Source organism: Epinephelus fuscoguttatus, linkage group LG2 (assembly GCF_011397635.1).
Source record: "Epinephelus fuscoguttatus linkage group LG2, E.fuscoguttatus.final_Chr_v1".
In the NCBI taxonomy this organism is placed as follows: domain Eukaryota; kingdom Metazoa; phylum Chordata; class Actinopteri; order Perciformes; family Serranidae; genus Epinephelus; species Epinephelus fuscoguttatus.
Window position 1 is genome coordinate 48,991,784 of NC_064753.1, and position 20,897 is coordinate 49,012,680.

The 20,897-nt window shown below is 41.6% G+C and overlaps 2 protein-coding genes across 2 annotated transcripts in view; both read left to right on the forward strand.

The window, feature by feature from the left end:
• Nucleotides 1-20,897, forward strand: part of ccnd1 (cyclin D1) — a 148,449-nt gene that overhangs the window by 97,692 nt on the left and 29,860 nt on the right. The gene's annotated exons all lie outside the window — the stretch shown is intronic.
• fgf4 (fibroblast growth factor 4) lies at nucleotides 12,828-17,875 on the forward strand. Its single transcript, XM_049599388.1, has 3 exons — nucleotides 12,828-13,252; nucleotides 15,952-16,055; nucleotides 17,699-17,875. Exons 1-3 carry the CDS (start codon nucleotides 12,859-12,861, stop codon nucleotides 17,873-17,875), a joined length of 675 nt encoding a protein of 224 aa, XP_049455345.1. The 5' UTR covers nucleotides 12,828-12,858.

Below are 20,897 nucleotides of genomic sequence, written 5' to 3' on the forward strand. Positions count from 1 at the left end.
ATCTTAATTTGTAAAAAGTTTTGTACAAGAAATCATCTTCAACTTCACACATCTTCTGAAAGCAGATCTATTGTTGTAAATACAGTATGCACTATGCATGTACAGCGACTTCTCATTTGTCAAAAGCTGAAATGACAAACAGTATATCATACAATATTTTGCTAATTTGAAGTGCTAACAAATACGACGGATAGTGAAGAGAGGACTTTTAATCAGCAAAGCACTTTTTGTCAGATTCACATGAAGAGGGAAACTCAGTGTGAGACGGGCTCCGCTCTGTTTTTTTGTTACAATGTGATAGTCTACTGTCTGTAAGCTGAAAGATGTTCTTTGTATATTTTTACTAATGATATGAATATTTATTTGGTGCCTGTGTTATAAGTTATTGATAATACTATTTCCGCATTTTACCAATGTTGCTGTTTGTCTCATAGTTCTCACTCACCAGCTGGTTCCAACATAAAAACACGATGGTACTGACCCCCAAGGAAACAACCGTCTCGTTTGTTCCAACTTTTCTTTGGTTTGTTCAAAGATTTCACAGCCTGAGTTTGTCTTCGCAGGCCTTAAATCGTAACAAATGCAGCTTTGAAATCAGCAAGAAAGATTGTACTCTAAAGGTGACACAGATTCTAAATTCAAAAATCTGTCTTTGTTTTTTAAAGTTGAGTTGATTTCTCTTCAAGATGAAGTCTCAATTTCAGTTTTTGTTTCTCCTGTTCTTGTCGGTCGCGGCTCTTTGAAGGCAGCACCGCCTCGAACACACAATAGCACATTTTTCTTTTTAACAAAAAGTGCAAAACAGCAGGACTTCAACTCAGAGCCACTGCTACCTCTCTTTAATCACATACAGTTGGGTTTTTTCAACCCTTTAAATGTTTAGATTTACACTGAATTTAACCGTGAAATTACAGCTATGATACTGTCAATAATGGTCAACCTGATAGTTCTTATAGTTTCTTGGTAGCTTTGACCATTAAAACACACATACAGTGTAATAATGACTGGCGGGGACCGGAGCAGATGATCCCTGCTGTGCCATATTTTTCCCATGCAGAGCTGCTGCAGCGCGGCGTGGCTGTTACACCAGGTTATAGGTTTATTACAGCTTGAAGGGGGCTGGTTGTGCGTTCAGAGTGGTACCCCCCTCTCTGTCTCTACATCTGACATTATCCCTCTCTCCTGCTGCAGCTCATTTGTTAAAGCGCTGCACCTGTTGCTGTAACACAGCCGAGCAGAAACTACAAAGACAGCCATCGACGCGAAAATCATCACAAGCAGCGTTCGGACTCTTTTGGACGTTCAGGTTTTGCCTTGCCTCGCTCCCATCTATAGGTAGCTGCATATAAAGCCTTGTCATTCTATACCTGCGGGCTGGGGAGGCTTCCTGGCCCGGACAATAGCTCCTCCCAAGGGGGGCCTGGGAAGCGATGCCGCCTGAGACTTTTGGGCTTTTTTTTGAAACACCGACCAAAAGCCAGAGAGTCGATAAACAAGGCAGGCCCTCCTGAAAGCAGAAACTGTGTCATACAGAGTATAACACCTTGCTATGGCTTGTTATGAATGCAGAACTCTAAGATTACTCAACAGGAATGTGGGACTTCAGAGAGGTTAGGGCCCTTTGTGGCCCCTCTGTCTGTTTCACTGAGCAACATTTATCTTCAGAATCTCTTCCTACGTGATCTTTCTATCCACGACATCCGCTGAAGGATTGTCCTACAAAGATTTATCAGCCGCGCAATAAAAACATCATCTGCAGTAGTTTTGGCCTAATGGCGTGCGAGAGGTAGGGATTCCTTTAAAACTTTTTTTTTCTCCAAAACTCTTTTTATTTATGATTTCTCTGTTTTAAACTTTAGTTTCTCAAATCGTTTCAATATATTTTTTAACACACTTACAAAGAAAAACAGAAAGAAAGCACTTTGTCATGAATTACATGTTAGCTAAATCCTTCTAAGCCCATCATTCAGAGAGGGAAACACAGCTTCAGTCAGCTGGGAATTAATGGGGCACATTTTTGTCCTTCTAGGCGTTCCCTAGGAAAGTAAAACCTCTAAAACAGGAGCACTCAACTTGCTTTACCCGGGGCCACTTTTACAAAATGACAGGAGGCCAGGGGCCAGTTCATCAACAAACATCCATAATTAATATTTAAATAATTACCTCTGTCAGGGGGCTCCAGCTCTTTTTTAATGCTTTACACTCAGAATACAAAATAAAAAATCTCAGTGTGAATCAATTTATATTCATGGTGAATCATAAATGGTCTCAGGGCGACCCAGCACCCTATCAACAGCCAGATTTGGCCCACAGGCCTTAACTTGAGTATGACTCTAACAGCTCTCTCCAAGCCTCTTTAGTAAGGCAGCTTTTGAAGATGCACAAGTCATAACTAATGGCTTTATAAAGAATAAAAAGATAATTTACTAATGGATTTTGATCAGTTACACACACATTTTTGGTTGCCAGTTTGTGACAGATCCTTTTAACTGACTGGACTGTGCCCACTGTCGGACACTTCTGGACACAGAGGATCAAAAAACAACTTCATTAATGGAACACCAACTTACATATCAATTTATAAATGCAGAGAGAAAATTCACAACCTATTGAACCTATAAAGATATTTTTATTGAAGGTAAAAAGCACAAGTTATACACCATTAATGAAGCTGTCCCTTTAAAACCCTTTAAATGAGTGATTTATTGGAGGTCAAGTCGGGTTTGTTTTTAGAGTACATTTAAAAACAACAAATGTTGTGCTTTACAAACAATAAGTAAAACAGGAATAACCAAATAAAAAGCCATAAATGACACAAAAACAACACTGCACAAAAAAATTAAATATAATTACAAGCAAATAAACAGTGCGGTCATGGTCAGGCATGTCATCATAATGATAATTAAAAGGCTGAGGAACAGAGATGGGTCTGAAGACAGGTTTAAACATATGAGTGGAGTGAGAGGCTACTATTCCACAATTTAGGGCCAACAGCTAAAAATTCTAGTAAAGTAAACACTCTCTCTCAGTCTCTAATAAGGCACCCTTCATACATGTTTACAGGTTGTAACTAATAGCCTTATTAAAATAAAATACTTTAAAGCTTTATAGATCAGTTTTAAATATTCAATAAGACACATTTTAGTTTGCCAGGTTGCGACAAATCCTTTGGACTGACTGGACTGTGGCCACTGCTGGTCTCCTCTGGCTACAGAGGATCAAAATCTGTTTGTTTAAAACTAATCAGAGTCAGAATCAGAAAGACTTTATTGATCCCTGAGGGGCAACTGTGATTCATTACAGAATCACTACATCATTCCATATATTACATACATGATGTAAAGAATAGAGAATTATAAAAAGCAAGAATAAGAGTGTGATATACAAGTGTGTAAATATAAAGTACGAAATTCAGTGAAATAGAAATAGAAATGTGCATCATGCTACAATGTCTAACACTAGTGTTTAAGATAGTTGGAGTAAAATATATATCTTCACTGTGCTGAGTCTGTACATGTGTAATAATATACAAATAGGTGCACTGTGTTACATTACACTTTATAAACTAGTGTTACATTCAGAAATATAAAATGTGTATTATGCCAGAATGCAGAGGTTTCCAACTGGTGCGGCCACAGGGTCCAAATATCTCCTCAGTCATTAGTTTGAGGTCCCACAGTTTAATATATTCAGCATCATACTTGCATCTGACCATGTTGTTGAGCAAGTTTACTGTCTCTGTTAAGTCGCTAACAGTCGGTCACTCACTCTACAGCAGGAAACAGCACTTCAAAATAAAAGCTCTGTCCTGGAAATTCACTGTCCTAAAAAATAGTGTGTGTGTTTTTTTTTTCAAACAGCACATTTCCAACTCACCTGTGGTCCATGCAGAAGGGGCTGGTGACCCATTTTGGACCGCGACCCACCAGTTGGGAACCACTGCTGGAATGGTCACTATGATATATACTGTACATCAATAGAATAAAGACAAGACAATGAATAAACATTAGAGGTATGTACAGTTATGTGCATTGTATGTTGAATAATTCTATACATTCAAGAGGGGTTATGTGCATATTATGAATATTGCGGCAGTTGAATTATTGCACGATCAAAAAGAAAAGTAATAACTGAACAACAAGTCACGATTGCACAGTAGAAACTTAATGCAGTTAAGTGAATTAAGTCGCAGTGCCGGTCTTATTGACTCAGAGCAGCTCACACTCTGAAGGAGGAGCTGTACAGGTCGATGGCCGCAGGCAGGGATGACTTCCTGTGGCGCTCTGTGGTGCATCCTGGGGGAATGAGTCCGTCACTGAATGTGCTCCTGTGTGTGACCAAAATCCAAAGGCGTCACCATACTTTGAACCTAAAAAGATTTTCTTATTAAAAGCTTATATCGACTTATAAATCATTAATGAAGTTGTAATTTGTGTACGAACCCTTTAAAATGAGTGTTTCATTAGAAAGTGGAACTTTACTCTGACTTTTCCTCACAGGTGCACACACATTGTTTGTTCTGCTTTCATCATCATCATCATGTTACATGTGTATAAAAACAGACTGATGGTTCCCAGAGAGATTAAAGTTTGCACTCGCACTGAATATATAAACGAAATAGACTTTTACTGATCCTGGTGTTTTTAATGAGCCAAAAATTAAATTTGATCCGTCATGTTGCAGGATCAGCGCTCCTTTTGTTTTGCATAGAAGTTCACCAGATGCAGGAAAACATGAACATGAACATGGGAACAAGACAAAACACAGGTGCATTAAATGTGCTTAGTGTAAAAAATAAAATAAAATAAAATAAAAAATAAATTTAAAAAAGGAAACTAATTCTAGCCGCAGGATTCCCTTAACCCCTTCTATTCCCCTTGTAGAAATTAAATTTTCATCTGACTCTCAGGCAGCCGTGCAGTCTTCTTACAAACATGTGACACAGACCTGTGGACAGCTCCTTCATTTACTTATTATATTAGTATTACACATAAACATGGTGCCTGAGCTCATGACTGCAGTCCAGCAGTGTTCACATGTAAACAGTGACCCCTAGAGGCTAACAGCTGTCTCTCCTCCTCACAGGCTCATGGCCTGGTGTCAATGTGCATCTATAATTTGACTGGTCTCAGTTTGTCCGAGCTGCTCAATGCCCTCTGCAGGCAGCACGCAGCCAGGGAACACAGCCAGTGTACAGTCATGTCAGACTGTTGAGTTGTAACAAGACAGCAGAGCACATAAAGTGTCATTGTTCATAGTGATGTTTGAACACACATCATGAAATGAAAAGTTTTCAGGAGCTCAGCGGAAAGACTTTAAAGTTACAGTTTTAGCTTTAATGAAAACAGCTTTTTGCTGTATTTACTCAGACTGTCGTAACATCCACACAGTCATCATGTCCTTCCTGCTCCTCCTGCTGCCTCTGATGGCGTTTACTCCAATCTACCATGGCTCACAGAAAACAACCAGTCAGAGTGATGAGTCTCTAAAGCCTATGTTTAATCACAAACGAGGCAGCACTGATCAAATGTGAATCAAGATTCTGTCACTGCATAGCCTGTTTCTCTCCTCAAATGTTTTCAGAAACATATTTTAGTGACTGTTAAGCTGTAAAGTTAAAGTTTGTGACTCAGCCACCATTTTTGAAACAGTCGAGCGACACCCGTCTGAAAGCTCCGCCCATCGACCAGACCAACTTTCTTGTTTTACAACTAAACAGTTCACTGTCGACTTCTCGATATATGGAAATGTTATTCAGTCATTCATTTTCCATAACTGCTTATCCTGTTAGGGGTAGCAGGGGGGCTGGAGTCTATCCCGGCTGACACTGGGCGAGAGGCGGGGTTCACCCTGGACAGGTCACCAGACTAAATTGCCCATAGGTGTGAATGTGTGTGTGAAGGGTTGTCTTTCTCTATCTGTCAGCCCTGCGATAGAGTCACCAATTAACGTAACCTGCATGTTTTTGGACTGTGGGAGGAAGTGGGGAGCATGTAATCATGTGACATCATGTGACATACGTCGCTAGCATAGCATGCTGAACAAACTAGCACACTACGTTTTTATTAATATCACTTAACTGCCTTCTGGTTTCACATGGGAAACAAACAGCAGGCACCCAGGTGAAAGTCCAGAGTTTGTTTGACCCAACCACCTCCCCGCCCTGTGCCACCTCTCTCACTCTTTACTATTACTACTATGGTCGTTGCCTGTGGCATCACAAACTGCCGCCGCGTGGTGCATTTCATACCGCAGCAAAGGGTGTCTGTGCGTCGAGGTCTGACAAAGTGACGGTAACTGGCAATTTAAGAGCAAGAACGTGTTGGAGCTGTGATTGACAGCTGCGTTAGAGACTCCTCGGCTCTGACTGGTTGCTTTTATTTACGTGCGGTAATGCCACAAGAGGAAATATGAGGAGGCAGAGGAATAGGATTTTTTTTTCCACAGATCACCAGTCTCATGTACAGCTGTGTGGATACAGTGACAGTTTCAGCAAATGTGACGACAGTTAATTTTATAAAAGTTACAAACTACAGCTTCAAACTTTGACCTTGAAGCACAGTTAAAATCAATGAGGCCAGATTTACCTCAATAATCTGATTTTTACATTTTAAAGTGCCACCATAATGTTTTGCCTTTAACAAACTCTTTTACAGCAGACCGTCTAAAGATGACTTGTGGCAGTAAAAACTAGTCAGAAGCAACTTTTTGCAATTTCAGCAGGGAATTACGTAATGTAGATAAATTCATGGGTCCAAGTCACTTAGTGAATCCAGTCTGGCAGCCGCTCAGTGACAGCTGTGTAACTGGCCGGCGTCCAACTCTACTGAGCCAACAATATCAGAGGAAATATCGCTCCTCCTCTGTTTAGATTTACCATGACACTGGATACACACACCCACTAACAGGTAGGACACCTTTTCAGACCTCACACACATGTGTGACAGAAATCTGGGCTGATATCTGAACAGATTAAAAACAGCAGGACAGTTTCCCACAGTTGTAATCAGTCACATTGCTCTCTGATTAAAGTTATTTAAAAAAGCGTCGTCACTGTCCTCCGACTCTGAGGCGACACAGTGCATAGCTTTGTAAATGTTGAATAAACGAGTCAGTGGTCGAATGCTTGTGTTGAATGTTGAGACATTTTAAGCTCTGAAATGCAGCTGTCACCCAGTGAAATCTAAAACCTCTTTCCCTGAGCATAATTCATTGCGCACATGCAACCTAAAACCACAATGACTTCAGTACAACATAAACAAAAAATAAAGCCGTACATAACTTACAAATCCCAGCGTGACTGGAAAGAAACATCTCAACCTAATTTTATTTTAGGGTGATAATAGGAGATTACAGAACCATGGACAGCGACAGTGCGGGACCTGCTGCTTTACTTGGCTCACAAACGTCACAAACGTCTGCAGGTCTTCAGTTTCAGGAACTCTCTGAACCAGCCAGCTCAGATTCTACAGGTCCGCTGTTCCCTTTGGTCATCCTGGAGATCCTGAGGTCAGCTGGTCCACCTGGCTCCTGTAAGTCCACCAGAAAGTTCAGTGCAGTGCTTCGGAGATTTAGGATGTTCATGGTGGTCACTTATCAACTGTCCTGAAAGCCTGATGGATTTTCAGCCATCCAGCATATTGGTGGGGGGGGGGGGGGGGCAGAGGTCCCACAATCCATCAGTTTTCCTGATGGTTTGATGGTATGTCAGCCATCCAGTCACACAACTACACTGGAGTCCATCAGTCTTCCTGGAGGTTTAGCAGGCCATCAGCCCATCAGTACCTTGGTCCAGTTGATCAAAAAGAAATTGATCTGGATCAAAAAGATCTGGATTTGGAAATCCCATGTTTTGCTACAGAGGGTCAGCTAATCAATCAATGTATCCTCATACAATAGTTCGCACGCTATCAAATGAATTAGCACCTCACGGATGATGTTACATTCTTAACATGAAGTTACTAAGGTAAGGTTTAGGAAAAGAAACATAGTGACAGCGTACCTTGAAATAACTCTAACCCTCATGAGGGAAAGTCCTGTGTTTGTTTGACCCATCCCAACATGCCTCCAACACACGAGGCCTACGGTTAGCCGTTGGTCAATGTTGGGCTGTCGATGAGTGTCTGTCGCACTGGTTGGTGCCCCTGGTTGCCCCTCGTTGGCCCCCATTGGATTTTTTTTCCAATGGGGGTTATGTTTTCGCCGGCATTTGTCTGTTTGTCTGCAAAATAACTCGACAACTTCTGAACAGATTTTGATGAAATTTTCAGGAAAGGTTGATAATGGGACAAGGAACAGATGATAAAATTCTGGTGGTGACTGGTTGAAGTGAAGTGGATAAAATAATAAAATGGCGGGAAATCGGAGCTGCTTGGCGGAGGTCTGCGCTCTCCGAGTGCTCCAGTTTTTTATTTTTTTAGTCAGTTTAGCATTTCAAATCAGCGTCTGCGATGGCCAAGCCAGTCTGTGAATAAAATCACTCTGATAGCAGTTTGGCTCAGTGCACCAGAAGACGAAATGGAAGTGAGGAAAGTAAACAAACAGCTGAAGTCAAAAGGGAGTGGGATCAAAACAAACTTGTTACATACAATACGATTATTTTTCTTTTGCCGCTGAGCTCTTAAGCAGAAACATTTCCTGATGGTTTATGTTGTTCACAGGTGCACAGTGAATATGCTCTGTTCTTTCGACATTGGATCGCGTTGCTTATGTGCTAACTGGCTAACTAGCGTCAAGAAGGTTTCCCAGTTTCCCTTTTTGAATGGTGAAAAGACACTACTGCGTTCTGTTGGTGCAGAGAGTTGTGTCCTCTCACGCAGGTGCAGAATGTACCCATCAGCTGTAGTCTTTGCAGTTTGTTCATGTGCAACTTTTTGACCAGGACAAAAGCAACACGAGGTGACGCAACAGTCGGCTTTCATTGCCTCTAGTTCTCTGAAGTCGGTTTGGGGTGTCTGGACCTTAACAAGGACTCCAGGACAAAAACTTGCTTGGGAGGTCAATTGGTCATCAAGTTGTTCTGGAGGTCCAGTGGTCAATGAGTTGTTCTGGAGGTCCAGTGGTCAATGATTTGGTCAGTAAGTTGATTGGTTTTACATGACAGCCATCATGCTGGTCCTCGTCACCCACCCTGGAGGTTTAATCGACTGCTGACATTCCTTTGGTCCGTCCATCCTGAGCGTCGCTGGTATGTCATTCATTTTTGGGGGGCTTGCTCGTCATCAACCAGGCGCCTCCACACCGCAGGATCGTCTCTAAGATCTCACTGCATTCATGGAGCCATTTAGCAGCACACAAAGAAACAATGTTGTTGTACATTGAGGATCACCCAGATGTGAACGTGAGAAAACGTTTCATGCGTGGTCAATGAGGAGCAGGACCGAGCCACCCCAGAGATCAAAGCACTGTGTCTGTGCGCTGACAGAGAGGGAAGACCTTCAGCACCCGAACATAGAGATAGATAATAGGACACTCAGCAGAGAGGGTAAATGTTAGGGCTCGACATATATTTAACAGGGATAATAGCAGTAATGGAATGGTGAAATAAAGGCAGGGTGAGGCATTTAGTTTGGTTTATTTCAACAGACATCAAAAGCAATGCACCAGCGCATCTGAATGACTGTCAGGGGTGACACATCAAAGACACACTGCCATGACACCAGCTGGTTATTATGATTCTAACAAAATCATTTAAACAATAATCTGTTATTTCAGTTTGGCTGTCTTTAGAACATCATCACTTATACTCAACTTACAACCCACAACAACAAATCTGGCCCGTGATAGGTTTCAGGGTGGCTTAGTGACCATTGTCTAATTCAGAATGAAAAACTGATTTATTTTGGGAGATTGTTTTTTTGTCCTGAACATAAACAAGGTGTCAGAGGGCACAAAAAGCATCAAAATAGAGCTTCTTTTAAATTTCTTGATAATGGGGGAGTAATGAGAAGAGGACATTTTAAAAACATGAGCTATAAAAAAACAATAAGCTGTTCAGTTTTCAGGTTCCAAGCTCATGGGAGATTTGTGACATCCCAGTTTCCTTCAGCATATCTGACGCTCAACTTTTGGGGGTCATCTTCGACCATTCTGCCCTCCGCTGTTGGAACTCTCCCCCATGATATTCACAATATTGACTCCCTTTCCACTTTCAAATCCCGTCTGAAAACACACCTGTACAAGCTGGTATATTCAGCCTGATTTATTGGTGACACACATGGTGACCTGCACTGATGACTTTATGATGATGATTTCATATCTAATTTTAATAACTATGATTTTTGTCTAGTTATCTTATTAACTTATTATTGTATATTATTACTGAATTGTTTGACTTTATTATCTGTGGACACATTGCTGCTTGTTTTTTAACTGTGTCCTGTAAGGTGACCTTGAGTGCTTTGAAAGGCGCCGATCAGTAAAATGCACTGTTATTAGACAAGTCTAGATCAGAAACTGTTCCAGACACTTGACTTTTTCGACATCTTGCCGTCTGTAAACCTGTCACAGGAGGTCAGATTGTCCCAGGTTCAGTAGTACTGGAGCAAAACCAGGCCTGTCACTAAGTTTAAATGTCCCTGTCTGAGAATAAGTAATAATAACTGAATGTTGATGCATAATGAATTAAGCTGGATAGCTATTTTTTAATTTATGGGCTATTTGGGATTTTTGGGGTGATGGTACAGAACAGGGGTCACCAACCAAACGAATATGTCCACACACTGTAAATTCTCTATTTGACTCCAAGACTTTTTTGATCTGAATTCCATTGCGAGCTTCGTTAAGGAGACCCAAGACAAACCGTCGCTGCTGAGGTTTGGCAAAATGTAAAGTAAAAGGCGACAGGCTGTATGAGGCACAGTTAGTGGATGGAATGTGAAAACTTTTTTTATTTCTTTATTGTGTCATACACCTTTCTACAATAGAGGATGTAAGAATCACTCAGGGCCTCCGACAATGAAAAATCAAAATTAGAATTAAAAATAAAAAATATCCATTATAGTTTCTATATCTTTTTTGCCAAAGCCACAGGGAGAAACCAGAGAGAGGCGAAAGAGCCACAGCTTGCCGACCCCTGAGATAGAAAAACGGTGCATTCAAATACTGATTTGGACACTGATTATCATTGCAACGATCAAAGCTTCAAAGCATTCAGGCCTGCAGTGGTGCCAGAGGACGATCCAGGGTCCAGGCTGGACCCCAAACGTACTCAAATCCTAGAAATGCCTCTTTGTACACCTGACCTGTGTGGATTGCTGCAACTGGATTTGCCTTGTTTATTTATTTCATTTGATAAATATTATTAATGTTTGTTTATTCACTGGCCCCTGACCTTCAGTCATTTTGCAAAAGTTGTCCCTGGGCAAAGCAAGTTGAGTATCCCTGCACTGCATACTGTGATGTGGGCCTTCAAAAATCCAGAGGTGGTATTTGCAAATAAATTATTGAGTACACTGGGTTTCCCTGTTTGTCACCCTCAAAATCCCTAAATGTAACTCAGGAAGGGCAGACTTTGAATACTGAAAAGAGATGTAAAATCAAAAAATAGGAGGAGGTATATTTTAATGCCGCACAAGATAAAATTTAGCGTATAAAATCTATTATTTTAGAGAAGCATTTGTGTTTTGCTGTCTTTAAAACGACAAGCTTGTATCACGTAGGCCTTAAAAAGTCTAAAAGTTGTATCTGTAAATAAAATGGTGGGTTTCCCTGTGTTTGATAGCAGACTTTTACCACTGAAAAGAGACATTAAATAAAAAATATAAGAATACACAAACACAGTTTTGAGACTTTGTAAGAGTTTTTAATGCAAAACTTTCATCATGTGGGCCTTAAAAAGTCCACAGTTCTTCCTGTGGTTGTGACCCTCAAAGGACAATGAAAAGAGACATGAAATCCAAAAATAAGAATACACAAACACTTTGAGAGCTTTTAATGAGACTCTTTGTTCAGGAGGTATATTTTCACATCATACAAGATTCATTTTATCCTATAAAATCTAGCATTTTATAGAGTTTTACTGTCTTTAATGTTGCAGTAAATTATTACAACTTTCTTTAATATAGGCCTTTAAAAGCCCAAAAGATATATCAGCAAATAAAACGATGGGTTTCTCTGTGTCTGCCACCCCCAAAGGGCACTGAACAGAGACATAAAATGAAAAATAAGAAGACACACAGTTCTGAGACTCTCCGACAGTGTGTGATGGGACTCTTTCTTCAGGAGGTGTAACAGAGTTTATTTTAGCCTATTACAAAAAGGGATTAACACACATGACAGCTCTGTAACTTGACAAGAGCTGAAACGTCAGAACTGTATTAGGTTCAGGCCAACAATGACAGCCTACTTATCATGCTGCAAACTCTCTATTTAGTCTTACCATTGTTTTCTATAAGGGCCCGGGACATGATTTCCCTCCTAGCAGTCTTAAGTTAGCGCTTTTTTCATTTGGCTGAATTGGACCTGTGTTTTTTCCTGTTATTGTTCATTTATAGAACTGTCTCCTGTCTCGACACCACGGTCTGTTAACTTGGCCGTTTCCTATTTAACATCCTCCCATACATAAATTATGATATTCTGCTGCTGATAATGAACGCCGCACACAAAGAGGTTTTTTTAATCATAATAAGGTCTTTATTCGTGTATTTTCTCCGCTTCTCTCTGATAACACAGCTATTATTTCATTTCAATGACGCCTCCAGCTCTGTTTAGTGCCAAAGTGTAGTTTGTAGATTTCTTCCAAGTGTGGAGCTGTGATGTAATGTGTCTGCAGGTATAAATATAGAGGCATGGCTGCACAGCGTCCATGCAGATCAATGTCGCTCCGGCGCTGAAGCCAGTGCGCCTGTCGGTCTGGGAATGAGCGCAACGTCCACTCGCTCCTCTCTGGCGCGTCGCTGCTTCTTTTTATTCTCGCTCCATTGGAAAGGCAAACGCCGGGAGGCTGCTATCAGAGCCAGACCCGGGATGGGCTCTCTGGCGGCCCTGCGGACTGTCCTGGTCCTGGGCCTGGTGACCGGACTGGCGGGATGCGCCCCCGGATTGAATGGCACGGCGGACCGCTGGGAAGCTCTGTACTCCCGGTCCCTGGCGCGGATCCCGGGGGAGAAGCGGGAGGAGATCAGCCGGGACAGCGACTATCTCCTGGGGATTAAAAGGTTGCGGCGCCTCTATTGCAACGTGGGCATCGGCTTTCATATTCAGGTGTTACCGGACGGTAGAATAACGGGGGTACACAACGAAAACCGCCACAGTAAGTTGTATTTATTAATTAGCTCATTTTTTATTTCCTCACTTTTACGCGTTCATTTTACGCACAGCTGGTTTCAAACAACAATGACAACAAACACGTTAAAGTTGAGAAAAAATAAACAATTTAAAGAACTAGAAGTCTAAACCAATATTTGGAGCATGTTTTGATTCGACAGGATGTTTCACCTGCTGACACCTGATCCAAACCTGCACTTTCCACCCAACACTGCTGACTGAGACTCTGCTCATGCTGCCAGTCAGTGAACATCTCACACGTATCGATCCAACCAACATCTGGAGTCCTTCCGTAGTGCCGCTGAGCCTGTATTATGTGCCGGTGCTTTCCGCCGTGTGTGTAACCAGAGCTCGCTGTGATCCAGGCCAGCGGCCAGTCAGCCATGCAGCACCTAAAGTTAGGACACAGCCACAGAGCCCATCTGCTGAGACAGATTAACCCCAGCGGCCTGGCCCCAGACAAAGTCATACACCGCCTCACATATGCAGACACGAAGAATAACAAATATTTATTTACCTCTCATGTCAGATGTAATCCCCGTCATCCCGTGTTTGTGGAGCGGAGTGACAAAAAGGCGAGCTGTGGAATTGACAGGCTGCCTCCGAGACCCTGAGGCATGTTGGGTTTTTCTGCTGCCTCGGGACTATTTTCAGACAAGGCATAAAAATTCAGGCAGATACATTACAGAGCGTTTCTGTGAGGAATTCAAGACACTGTAAAGCATTTTAAAATAATGGCAGGAACAAAGGACACACACACACACACACACACACACACACACACAGGGTGCTGTAACAGCTTGTCAAGGCCAAGTCAGAAACTGCTTCAGGAAATTTTCAAATATCTGTTTAATGACATTTACCTCCACAGATCACACAAGAACACAATAATGACTGATGACTGACAAGATTTTATTTTGTCAGTTGTGCAACCAAACTTCAGAGGTCTTTTGGGGACTTGTGAAACCCACAAACTGTCACATGGTATCAAACAATCTGACAGTCATCAAATATTGTGAGATATTTTAATAACTTTTAAATCCAGTTTGAAGGATTAGGTTTGAGCACTTTGGTTAAGCACACAGTTTTGGTCAGGATTTGACTTATCATCATCACCCAGTAGTTTAGTTCACACAGTCCACTTTGCACTCATAAAACTGAATTTGTGTATGAATCCACAGTGAGATCAGGCTGTAGCCTTGGCGCCAGATAAAATATTCTGGCATTGTACATTTCTGCAAACTCAAATTTGGTCAGTGAGATAGCCTGAGTGGAAAAGAGGTTTACTCCCTTGCTGGATCAACAGATAGTTACTATTCCACTTTTTAAGAAGGCATCTTGAAGGATTGACTCTAATCCCACCTGGTATTAACATGCAGTCTGTATCTGTAAGAAAGGCATATTAATGCAGTTGTAAATACACCTGGGATGTGATCTGATCTTCTTCTGGAGGCCGTTTGTCCTTCACTGTGATTGGACCTTAGCAACGTGTAAATGCCACTGAAACAGTGAGACCAAATCTGAACGACAAAAATAAAATCTTACTAACATGTTTAGAGGTCACCACAAATATGTTGCATTTTCACATTTCATATGTATCATATCAACGTTTCTAAAGTGACATATATGGGCTTACATGTCACTGGGAGGTGGAGGGGATGGTTGATGGAGTGACACTGAGGTGAGACACCTGCCAAGCTGCAGACAGCTGTTTGAGACCAAAAAACAAGAAAACCAGACCAGACTTTAGACAGTCTTCATCATGTAGGGTACCCTGATGAAGACTGCGCATCACTAAATTCAGAGACTATCTGTCTAAAGTTGAAACATGTTGGTGTACCCATGTGAATAAAGGATTATTAACCATAATCAGAGTGCCTCAGATGCCCTGTCCTTAAAGAGCACCTGCTTTTTTACAATCACCCACACCTAGTGTCTTGACCCAGTGCAGCACTCCCAATTTTTTTCTTCAAACAACAAAACCAGTTCTGTTTTAGCAACTTGTTGCTGTGTAACAAGCAGCTTTTTAGGCACCAAACACGGGTGTTTTTAAGTGTCTGGTCACTGTTTTTTTCAGTGGGGATTGTGCCATGAAGAGCAGTTGATTTTTACCGGGACACTGGTACATGTTCAGCTGGAGAAGTACGACAAAAAGTGTCTGGTTTTTACCAAGACATTGCTGCATTTTCTGCCGGGATAGTTTGACGAAAAGCAGTTACCCATTACTGGGTATTTTAAGCCAAAACATGATCTTTTCCAAACTATAACCAAGTGTTTTTTGTGCTTAAACCTAACCACACATTAACCATACAACATAAAGTCATAACGTATCCACTATATGATAACATGCAAAAATAATGAATATATATAAAATGCCAAAAAAAAATTCTGGTGATTTGGTTGCAGGCTTACACAGTGCCACACCTTTCCAAACCCAGTAAGGGCCTTCGTAAAAATGAACCTATTGATGCTGTTGAGCATCAAATAACTGATACACTGCATCATCTGTAAATAATGTTGTAAGTGCTCATCAATATGTACAACTCAACCCTCAGATAGAAACTAATGATCCAGCTCATCTTGTGAGACACGTATGATCCTGTCTGTGTGTCTGTGTGGAGCAGCAGGTTTGGGTGTCTCCATCAGGCCGGTGTGTTTCAGTGTATGTGATTTGTTTCCATGCAGGTCTCCTGCAGATCTCTCCGGTGGAGAGAGGAGTGGTGACTCTGCTGGGTGTCCGCAGCAGACTCTTTGTGGCCATGAACAGACGAGGAAAGCTGTACGGATCTGTGAGTGTACCAACACTGTGACCCCTGACCCATTGTTTATTTGTTTATTTGTTTGCTGTCATTAAAAATACTGGAGTTGGTGTAAGAAAATAATCGACAGAGTCTCTCACCATGTCTTCCCAGAAAAACACAATCACCATGAAGTCACACTAACCACAGAAATCATCTGGGTAGAAAACTGGCGATTGATTTCCATTGTTGAGAACTGTAAAATTGGCAAAAATTTATTTCTGTTGTCATTTTCAGCTGCAACATTTAAAGATAAATAGTTATGGTGGTCCGACCTGTCTGGGTCCAGCAACAGACTTTTACCCCAGAGGACGGTGTTTGCTTCCTGTAAGATCGTAAAGCCAGACCCTGTTGGGGGGTTTTTCCACACCCAACCACGTGTGTGTGTGTGATGGCAAAACCTAACGACATGCGTTTGTTGATAAAGGAAAAAAAACATCAGTTCACAGTGTTGTGCCGATGTAGTGCTTTTATTTTGAAAGAGACTGTATGCAAACTGTACATTTCCTGTGAAAACAGAAGTGTATTTTGAAAACAGATAATGCATGTAACAGGCTGAAGTTGACACGGTGTCCTAGAACGTCAAAACCAACACACCCAGGATACCTTGCACTCCGTATTTCAATGTGGAAAGACCATGACCAAATATGCGATGAGGTCGGAGTGACAGTGTGTTGTAAATACGGTGGCAGAGTGCATAAAAAGCATCAGCGTAGGGCTTGTTTACCAGAAAAAGTGCCAGGGGAAGATCCCCCCGCCCCCCTGACAGAGGACCAAGCTAAGCCCCAAATGTCCTCAAATCCTAGAAACGTCCCCATGACGTCATGTCATTTTACAAAAGTGGCCCCCAGGCAAAACAGGTTTAGCACCCCTACCTTACACACTAACCAACCAAGGCAGCGGTAGACCAGCAACTCCTGTGTTCTGTGAGGTAAAATGAATGTCAATGGAGTCTGGTGGCTTTGAGATAACGTCTCAGTTCTCTGTCAGAAAAGACTGTCTGACGGCAAAATACTCTTAACATAGCATACACTTACGTGACAGTGTTTGGTCAGCGCCATTTGATTTTACATATGTGATGCCGGGGTTGTCTACCCGGAAGTTATTGGACACAAACATTGTGATGCAGAGGACATGAGGTCAGTGTCCTCAATGTTAGCCTTCATTCAGGGGAAGGTTGTACCACCTTGTCTCAAACTGTTATAAGAGAGGAGATTTGCACATCACTCAGTTCCTAAGTATTTGAATTAGACTTATACAAGTTGCACCACAGAGACCAGTCCTAGACCGTAGAGAGAAGTTGTTACTCATCAACATACTTAATCCAACTGGACAGAGTCTTATGATTCCCAGGTCACTGAGAGAAAATAGCACAATCAGAGCCTGGTGTCCTGACTCCAGCCTCGCTCTCATCATTCATCATTTGACAATCCCATTTTCTGTGTAATTCTCTGACTGAAACAGCGACTCTACAATAGTCCTGCAGTCAGAAATAAAGCAATTGTTTGATAGTAATCACAACATACAATACAGACTTGGGGGAAAAAAAAGTCCCGGCATCTTTGTTTTGTTTCTGCCTTCAAACAATCAGCATTTTTAAAATTATCCTCATATCTCCGTCTTGTTTCTTTCAGTTACACTTCAACAACGAGTGTAAGTTCAGAGAGAAGCTCCTCGCCAACAACTACAACGCCTACGAGTCGGTGGCCTACCCGAGGATGTACATCGGCCTGAGTAAGAACGGCAAAACAAAAAGAGGAAACCGAGTGTCACCCGCCATGACGGTGACACATTTCTTGCCAAGAATCTAGTGGCCTCATAAATAGACTTCACCTCAGTTTGGAGACAGAGGGTGGGGGGGCTCGAAACCACGATGCACTTTCACTCCAAGCTTTATGCAAGTGTATCACATCGGATCTTTTGCTTTGTATATATTCATTTTTTAATTTATGTTTAACAGTTTTGTATTTTATTTTTTAGTTGGGTGGTCTTTTCACCGCGGGGGGGCGGGAGGGGTCAAAGATGCTAAACACGTTATTTATGTTTTCATTTTCTAATTTATCAGACATTTGCTGCTACTGAACGAAATCTTGTCTTCGGATGTTGGTTTTCTTTGCGCTGATGTGAAACGAGCACCAGCGTGCAGGAGACGTGTTTATTTTTTTATTTTGACAAAGCAGGACGTTTTTGAGTCTTAGCCTTAAAAAGAGAAATGAGGCGCGAGTGTCTTTGGTGTCAGATGTGGCACTGATTGCCAAATGCTGCAGCTCCTTTGTGTGGCACTGGAGCCTAATTGAAACAGTATCATCTTACTGCTGCAGAGAGAGGGAGAGGTGGGGAGGAGGAGGAGGAGGAGGAGGAGGAGGAGAGGAGGAGTCGAAGAACCCCCACAACCTCCGCTGGTCTGTTTATAGCCCTGCCATGGGGGGTGAACTCTGAACTTTTCTGCTGTCAATCTCAGTGAGACCTATAAGACTGCAGATAGAGAGCGGCATCCTCTTTGACATTATATAAGTGGGGAATTTGTGGGTTTAAAGGCAAGGTCAAAGTGCTGAAATGCAGCAGAGGAACTGTAGCCTTGACTGTGGGATAGGACTATTCTTCATGTCGAGTTATGTCTGATTGTCAGGAAGCTGTTGGACGGAGAGAAATAACTCTGCCTGTTGGGTCTGAACAGCAGAGAGCCTCTGACAGCATCACTCCAGTTTGGGAAACTTTGTCCCGAGTGAACAGATATACGCCATATTAGGCTAAAATGTATTTCTCCTAGAAATGTCATTCATCTTGTCATCTTTGCCTTCACTTAAAGTGATGACAGAACATATAAGTGTTACTCTACTAATCAAAAGTTGAATCCATAAGTGATAAATCACTCCTAACTCAGTCCAATAAACTAACTTTTACCACTGTAATTTTCATTTTTAGCCACAGTAGCCGCTGTTGTGGGAAAGTTACATATTCTTGCTCTAAAATCACTTAAAAGGTTTTGGGATTTAAAACAATCTGGTGTTCGGGAAATATGCTTCTTTACAGTAAACATGAAGCTACAGCTAAGCTCTAGCGTAAAGAGTGGAAGTAGAAGGAAACAGATAGCCGGCTCTGTCGGAAGGTAACAAAATCCCAACACGTCCTTCAGCCCGTAAGACCACATAGGTTGTTTGCTTCCTGAATTAGCACCCCTACTGGTGGAACGAGATCAACATGTCCTCATAGGTCAATGACTCCCCAAAATGACATATTAGAAACACATTAGAAAAAGGTTGTGATTTTGGTTAAAATACCCACATACTAGCTAAACTTACATACTTTACGTTGTTGCGTAAAGTACCCGTGTTAAGTACTTTGTGTAGTCACGTAAAGTCCAATAAGTCAGGTAACTATGAATAGTGGTCTCTTGGTTGAAAGTCCATGTTTGTTTGACACATCTACCCCTGCACCCACCCTATGCAGACTTTCTTGCTCTTTACACTTAATTTGCATGTCCACCAAGACAAAAAGGTCCTTATTGACTTTGCATTGCCATAGAGTGTGCCAGTAAACCCGGAACTCCGTTAGCACTTTTAGCATTTCCGGTTCTCTCGTCTAAAAGTCAGTACGTTTTTTGAATGGGATTTTGGTAAAATGCCTCAAATAAGGTCTGTGGTTAACAAAAGCTTGAGCAAGTTTCAGGTTTTGTTCTACGACATAATACACGTCAGTAAATACCCTTCTTGTGAATTTTGAAGCTTTTACGTGTCGTAAAAAAGGCGGTTGCTAACAAGTTGCTCAATATGACTACAAACCCTGTCGGGGACATTAAACGTCATCACCCCCGAACAGGCGAGAGTGCTGGCAGTCCGCCATTACAGCTTCTTATTTAGCTTAAACAGTCCGATTTCCCCATTATACAATGTTTTTAAAATAAAGCGGCCGAAATGAGTTGAAAGCTTAGTGGCGGTGACGTCAAGAGTCATGCGACCGTGGAGTAGACATGTAGTCTGTTAAAGCCTAACGTTAGCTTTTTACTTCTGGCGATCGCACTTAAGCTTCAAATGCGGTATGAAAGGTGTTCATATGTGAAGGTTATCTTGCTGAACAAAACCTGTAAGTATCATAAACTTAAAGTAAACTTAACATAGCTTTGCGATTATTACGTAACATGGCGATGTCGAACCATGACTTTTCCTAAACCTAAGCGACATAACTTTTCAAAACCTAAACAGGCTGTTCTCATGCACCAAAAAGTATACACATCCCACATAATGATGAGCCAGTAATTTGTGGATAACTCACATATTTGAAGGGTTGTAATCACATGATCAATGTACTGACAGCATTAAAGAATAAAGCAGGAGGCGGTTTCGTAAGGAGGCAGGTTGGGGTGGTGGAATGGTCACGAAACACAGGACTTTTCTCAGAAGAGGAATCCAACTTTGAGTGACCTTTGAGTCATTTTAAGATTCTTCGTCACTATGTTTGTGTTCCTAAACCTAAGCACAGTAACTTTACTTGCCTAAACTTAACCTCCATAACTTTATGATAAGTATGTAACGTAATTCCTAGGGCGCCATAGGATATCACACAAACTGTTACATGAGGATACATTGACCTATCCTACCTCCCTTTACTTTTCTAAACCTATCTTATGTAACTTTACGTTAAGTATGTAACTTTACAATAAGTACATAACCTGATGACGCCCAGCCATGATTCTTTTCCTAACCCTAACCTAACTGGTAGTGGTGCTAATTTATTAGATATCATCCAAACCATTGTATGAGTATACCATGCATGATTACTACAACCACTAGAGTTCGCTGCCTAATGACAAGTCTAAATATGAGTCCCAGTAAG